This window comes from Micromesistius poutassou (assembly GCF_964030765.1).
Source record: "Micromesistius poutassou genome assembly, chromosome: 3".
NCBI lineage: Eukaryota > Metazoa > Chordata > Actinopteri > Gadiformes > Gadidae > Micromesistius > Micromesistius poutassou.
Genome location: NC_140273.1, coordinates 15,475,557 through 15,483,056, shown reverse-complemented (window position 1 = coordinate 15,483,056; position 7,500 = coordinate 15,475,557). Strand labels below are relative to the sequence as shown.

The 7,500-nt window shown below is 48.2% G+C and overlaps 1 protein-coding gene across 3 annotated transcripts in view; it reads left to right on the top strand.

The window, feature by feature from the left end:
* LOC311340906 (protein tweety homolog 3-like) overlaps positions 1–7,500 on the top strand; it is a 24,683-nt gene that overhangs the window by 5,453 nt on the left and 11,730 nt on the right. For all 3 annotated transcript variants that reach the window (XM_084465813.1, XM_084465811.1, XM_084465812.1), the window contains exons 3-7: positions 1,653–1,852; positions 5,720–5,831; positions 6,315–6,535; positions 6,999–7,094; positions 7,255–7,327. In XM_084465813.1, the coding sequence (XP_084321939.1) occupies positions 1,653–1,852; positions 5,720–5,831; positions 6,315–6,535; positions 6,999–7,094; positions 7,255–7,327 (702 nt within the window). The remainder of the gene's footprint in view (positions 1–1,652; positions 1,853–5,719; positions 5,832–6,314; positions 6,536–6,998; positions 7,095–7,254; positions 7,328–7,500) is intronic.

Sequence of the window (7,500 nt, the reverse complement as noted above, 5' to 3'; positions counted from 1 at the left end):
GAATGGAATCAAAAACGGGGAAACACACTACCTCACTGATAGTGTGGGAAATTTTGTGAAAATATATATATATATCTTTTTTTTTTGGATTTGATTCAGGGACATTTGACATGCTTGTGTTAACTATGCTTGTGCTGATTAAGTCAATTGGAAAGTAGGCCCCATATAATTTCCGAACAATCCGCCAAGTAGTCTAGCATCTGGATGTTTTATGTTCCTCGTGTGCTTGTTCCATGGGATCTCCTGCAACAGGAGGACTTTTCCAGATTGCAGAGAAAGAGGCCCTGACCTCACCATGTTGCAGTTTTTTCATGGTTACCTGTAAAAACATTCTTAATGTCATCATCTCAGTCTCTATCTCTGTCTCTGTTTCTCTCTGTTTCTTTGTCTCTGTCTTTCTCTGTCTATTTCACTCTCTCATTCCCCTCCACATACACAGACACACACGCACGCACACACACACACGCACACACGCACACACACACACACACACACACACACACACACACACACACACACACACACACACACACTCTTATTTCTCAGTCAACTCACTTCTTCTCTCACACGTCAAAACTTTCAGAAGGTGTGTGATCTGTGTGGTGGCGCTCTAGAACACAATTCACCCCAACAGGCTAGCCCCTGTTTAGAAACTAGAAAGTGAGTGTGTGTGTGTGTGTGTGTGTGTGTGTGTGTTTATATTTGTGCATGCCAATACATTTCCGGCCTTTACTAGCTTCTATAAAGGACACCAAATGTTTGTCCTGGTGTGAGTGTGTGTGTTTTTGTTTCAAAATTATTCCACCCGTCTGCACAGGAAAGAACATTGCGACTTTGGGCAATCTATTCCTCCTATATCACCCGTGATTGACTTCCTGTGTCTTGTCACCCACTTCCTTAATCACCATTGTGAAAGCCTGGCCTGTAAACCTTCAGCCCTTTCAACCACCCACCCCACACACACACACACACACACACACACACACACACACACACACACGTACAAACACATGTTAACAGGAAGCCAGCTCCCCCTCACCCCAGGACCCCCCAGCATGACACACTACATATGCATACTAGCACTTTCGCACCATCCTTTAACAAATAAAGTTTTTGGTCTTTAAATCTTTTTTGTTTTTAAAAGTATTTCATATTTGACATACTAAAAAACATTCACACAGAAATAGCCACACTAGGTAAACATTGAATAAAGAATAACAATCAATAACCTAAACACAGTAAGTCAAATAACAATTAGTTTGTCATAAACAAAGTAAAAAAATGAACGTCAAAGCGTTAAAAAAACAACACATTCCTGAGTGACACACCGATGGTGCACTGCCGGTCTCATTTTGTAAAGTGAAACAAAATGACACATTAAGCATACACCCCCCATCTCCTGGATTAGTTATGTAACTCAAGAATGTGTCCCAGACTCCAGCCACGGTTCCCCCATTTAATCTCTTCACCCTTCTTATGACATTCCTCTGAATGGTACAACTGTTAAATGATCACCTCGTATTGTCCTTTCAAACGTCTCTAGAACGTGACTCCTGCCTGATGTGAAGCACCTCTGAACGTCCCTTTGTGTAGTGAAGGGCGCTGGAGGGAGTACATGAGTAACCCCCCCGGCCTTTGCCTTCTGCTTCCAGTCTGTGCTGCTGCTGGGCGGCGTGGCCTTGCTGTGCCTGGGCCTGGACCTCCTCTTCCTCCTCTTCTACTCCTTCTGGCTGTGCTGCCGCCGCCGCAAGAACGAGGACTCGTCGCACGGGGGCCACTCGCACGCCCAACAGCCCAGCGCCGACTGCTGCTGCACGGCGTGGTGTGTCATCATCGCCACGCTCGTCTGCAGGTGAGCCAACGCAAGCCCTCCCCGCCTCCCTCCCTCCCTCCCTCCCCGCCTCCCTCCCTCCTGATAGGCCATCTGCCTTCTCCAGCCCCCACCCCCAAAAACACGTCTGAAGACAGAAGGTCCACCGGCCCAATCACCCAATCAACAGATGCCTGTTTCTCAGAGGCTTCGCCCGCTAAATATTGATGTTCTCCAATGCGGGTCCCACAGTCCCAACATGCTCCTCGTGACACTATGCTATGCTATGCATGCAAACAAGCCTATCATGCTGACAATGTTCATCAAAGAACGAAAACACAGGTGGAATCAAATGCTACGCCTCTGTCACCAAATGAACGGCAATTACTGATGCAATACATGATAGGCTTGCATCTGCAAAATTGCAGATGCAAAATTGATCACAAAAAAAACGTGTAACTCTTTTCCTAATGGACAGACTGAGTGTACATTATGCTGTGTTTATACTTTTAGCACACAATTAGATAAAAATACACTGATGAATACAAAAAATAATGTTTACATACACAACACATACACACATATGGCCCTAAAAAGGCAACATTGATGAAAAAAAGGAAGCAAATAACAATGGAGGAAAAAGCCCAAAGCCTGCCAAAAGAGAGCAAAATGTGAGAACTTGCTAAAACAAGTAAAGCTAGATCTTCTCTTCTCTACCCAGTATTAAAACAACGTGGGGCATCCATGTCAATGAGTGTCCTGTTAGCCTGGCGGGGCCCCCGGCTGGGAGTTGTTGTTGGGGGCCAGCTGGTCACGGCTGTTTTAATCTGATCCGGGCTCGCATCCTAAGCAGACCCTGAGAGGTCACCCATGTGACCTCGAGGAGGACATGAGATTTTCTCCAGTCGACTGGTCTGTTGGCTCTCCTCGCTGCTTATCACATGGCTATGTCATGCATGTGCATGCGGGCACTAATGAAAACCATAAAACCCTCCCTCTCGCTCTCTCTCTCTCTCTCTTTCTAAACTATTTATGTGCCCAACTGTTCTCAATCGAGTCTTGTTTTTTTTTTGTTTCTCTCATCTTTTTTCTTTCTGTGCGGCCTTCGTTCTGCCTGGCCTAGAAAAGGTTGCCATAGCGACAGGCAGGTTTGATGCAGAGACAAGAAATTAATTATACAGTCGGGGGGTGGGGGGGGGCTGTCTGTGCGTGCGAGTGTGTGTGTGTGTGCGTGTGCCATGTGTGTTTGTGTGTATGTGCACATGCTTGTTTACGTGTATGCAAGTGCATCTGTGGGTGTGGGTGCGTGAGCATCTGTGCGTGTGTCTGTGTATGCGTGACTCAGTTCAAGGGAATACTTTACCGGCTTTAATATTTGATGGTTAACTGTGATCTTTTGTGTTGAATATTTGATACGGATCAGTCCGCGTACTGTGCAGACATGGCACGTTATGTTTGATATCAAAGTCTGTTTTTGGAAAATACCCAAAATGGAACCTCAGTGTCTGAATGATGCAATTCATCTCGGTCACATCGTATGTTCATTTTAATAACTCCGCCCACATGGTCGTCAACAGTGCTCTCCATTGTATGCTAATATCAACCACAACATCTCATTTAGTTTACTTCTGTTGTAGGAGCTGGCAGAGATTTAATATAGTTTGGCCGAGAACATCATATTGATTTTTGTCGGTTTACAAGGTCAGACACACACACACACACACACACACACGCACGCACACACACACACACACACACACACACACACACACTTACACACACAAACTTTATCTGTATTTCACAATGCCCCCCCTCCTCCTCCCCGCGGCTGGAGCTAACCTTTAAGTCAAACCAGAATATATCGTGTGTCAGCAAACGTTACTCCTCAGTAATTTACTTGACAGGGGAAAGAGTTGAAATCCAGGCCAGACCACATTTATTACATTATTTAACAATCAATATTTATTGCTATCACATTAACTGTTGCCAATCAATATTTGTTTCCCCATCTGTCTGAGTAGTGCCATGCCTGGAGGTTAAGTTTGTATTTGCATATACAGTAAAGTGATTGATGTGATGTTATGGTGTACTGTATTTGAATATTCATTTTGGACGGCAGATTATGAGTGACTCATTGTTTCAACACACACACACACACACCCACACACACACACACACACACACACACACACACACACACACACACACACACACACACACACACACACACACACACACACACACACACACACATACTGTCCCCTTAAAGCCATTGTATGTAGGCCAAACTGCCCTACATTGACTACGAATCATATGGCATCTGCCCTGCTGCCCCCCCTCACACACACACACACACACACACACACTTCTCCCCCTCCCCCTGTTAAAGGATGAAGTCATGACCCCCCGCTTGTATGAGAAGTACGGGGGTACTACCACAGTGAGCTGATTCACCCAGGGAGGGACAAGGGAGAGAGAGAGATATGACGGGGCGGGGGGGGGGGGAGTGCAAAGAGCAAGGGAGCGAACACGAGGACTATGGGAAATGTAGTCACAATCAGTATCATTTAGGAAGATCATGTCCGGCTATTTCCCTGTCTTGTTGATGCAACTTTCTCATCTGACACATCAGATAGATTTGCTGTTTTCTAAAAGCCCCCTGAAAGTGATTACCAAGACAACAGTGATGATCTTGTTTGCTTACCAAATTCAGAGACATGCATCACCAAACACACACACACACACACACACACACACACACACACAAACACAAACACAAACACACACACACACACACACACTTACTTAATCAGGATGAGTCACGCAACGGACCATGTGCACGTCCATGTGTGTGGGCTTGTGTGGTTAACAGGCTGCTAATCAAATTAATGAGCCAGAATAAAGGGCCATAATAGTGAGTGAGAGTGTTAATGTCTCTGTACCCCCTGTATCCCTGAACGCCCTCAGAGCTCATCAATACACAGAAGACAGCTGTAGACAAACACACACACACACACACACAAGCACATAACGCAGTCACACAGAGACAAGAACGTACCCCACATGAACAGGCGCACAAAACACGCACGTGTACACACACAGACAGGCACACGCAAACACGCATGTACACAGGCAGGCACGCACACACATGCATGCACACACAGCGAGGCGTATCTCCTCTAACACAAGTGTTAGAGGAGATAGGTGTGGAGAGGAAGGGGAGGCGGAGAGGAAGTGTTGGTGGAGAGGAAGTCATGGTGTTGGTGGTGGTGGAGCCGATAAGAGGGGAGATGGTGTTAGGGAGGAGAAGCGGGTGTAGTGGACCTCAAGTGAAAGAGGAGAGAGTGATCGACCCTAGCGGTGTGTGAGAGTATCAGGGTTAGAGAGAGGGTACAGGGATAGGCTCATTAGGTACGTACGTTGTCCTGTGTGTGTGTGTGTGTGTTTGTGTGTGTGTTTGTATGTGTGTTGTGTGCGTGTGCAGGGCTGCAGAAGGATCCAATTATTTGTGGTCTGGCGACCCCATTGAACGTTGTGTGTGCTCCTGCGTGTGTGCGTGTCTGTGTTGTGTGAAAACCATTCCTTGTAGTTCATGTTTGCCTCGGGCCCAGCGTCATGTAGATAACGCTGGGCCGCAGTCTTAGCCGTGCCCCCTGCTGGCATTCGAGGAGACTGCACCTCAAACGTCTGATGTTTGTTTTACACCATTTGTGTGTTTTGTGTGTGTGTGTGTGTGTGTGTGTGTGTGTGTGTGTGTGTCTGTGCGTGCATTCACGCTCATGCGTGTGCATATTAACACAAATATGGGTGGCGCCCGCATTTCAACTTTCAACACAAAACAGTTTGAAATGAAAATGAAATGATACATTATTTATGTCTCTCGTCCTCTCGTCCCTTCATTTGCGGCAGTGCTGGCATCGCCGTCGGTTTCTATGGCAACGGGGAGTCGAGCGATGGGGCCAATCGTCTGGCCTACTCCCTTCGCCACGCCAACCGCACCGTGGCGGGGATTGACAAGCTTGTGAGTAATTAAAAGTTCTGTCTTGGTCTCTGTATATGTGTGTGTGTGTGTGTGTGTGTGTGTGTGTGTGTGTGTGTGTGTGTGTGTGTATGTGTGTGTGCGTGTATGTGTGTGTGTGTGTGTGGGGGGGGGATCCTCTACTGTTTATATCACATTTTTCCTTTCAAAAATGAAAGTAAATACACCAACCCCAAATATACAGTCCTCCCATACAACTGACTAATTGGGGTCGGCAGTAGCTCTGGAGGTCGAGCGGGTTCGGTGGGCTGCTAACCGCAAGGTTGCTGGTTCGACTCTGGGGTCGAGGTGTCCCTGAGCAAGGCGCCCTAACCCTCACTGTTCCCCGACGAGCTGGCTCGCACGTCCGCCGTCGGTGTGCGAACGTGCGAACGTCAGGCAACGTTGTAAAGCGCTTTGGGTCAAAGCGCTGTATGAACGCAGTCCATTAAGCATCCCCCCCCCCCCCCCCTCGTTGCTCCACAGGTGACGGACAGCGCCCTGTCCCTGAACCAGACGGTGGAGGAGGGGCTGGTGCAGCTGGAGACGGCCTACCAGGAGCAGGCGGACTACGTGTCCATCGTGCAGAAGCTGCAGGGCCAGCTGGACGAGCTGGTGCGGCTGATGGTGGACGTCCCCTTCTGGTCCAACGCCGATGTCTCCCTGGAGGACCTGGCCCGCAAGACGGAGACCTTCGACTGGTACAGGTCAGCGGAACCCCCCGCGCCGCCGCCGGGCGTAGCTTAGCTCATTTTAGCGTGGCCTCTTTTTGGTTTGGAGCGTAAGCATGGTTTACCGTAGCTTGGTTGACCTCAGCTTTGCTTAGTTTCAGCTTGGCATAGTATGGTTTTTTTCGTAGCAGAGTGTAGTATGGATCAGCCTCGTGGCGTATAGCGTAGCATAACGTTGTGTACTATACGTTGCTATTACTTGCGCAGTTACATTTACTGTTGCAATTTCCGTAATTGACCATTGCACAAGTTACTTCAGTTAGACGCCATTAAGGACCAGGTTAGGGGATGGTTTTTTTTTCCTCAAGGATGCTTCAAGGTATGTCTGTGGATATCTGGTCTTGAATACTCTAGCCACTACACCCCCCCCAGTGTGGGCTTTTTCAACAAGTTCAACAATGACCTCCCGTGTATGTGTGTATGTGTTGGACATCAACAGATGGCTGGGCTATTTGACTCTGCTGCTGTTCGACGTGCTCATCTGTCTGCTGGTGCTGTTCGGCCTGATCCGCAACTCTAGAGGCACACTGATTGGGTAGGTTGTCGCGTGTGATGTGTTTAAACGGGGTTTCGATTGGCTACGGGGGGGAGGGGGGGTTAGAGCGACTTGGCGCTCGTGTATAATAATCCTGGATCCTCTTGGACGTTTTCCCCCCCGCATAGACGTGTCATGTGTCTGCGTGTTGTTTTTCCAGCGTGTGCCTGCTGGGCGTCCTCACTCTGGTGATCAGCTGGGCCTCGCTCGGCATGGAGCTGGCTGTCGCCGCAGTGAGTGTTTCCATGGCAACTCCTTGTCTCTAGGATGACGTAATCTTTTCCCACTGCTTTTGTGTGAGTGTGTGTGTGTGTGTGTGTGTGTGCATGCTGGTGCTTGTCTGTGAGCTATTGCGTGTGTGTGTGTGTGAGTGTGTGTGTGTGTGTGTGTGTGTGTCTTGGGTCGG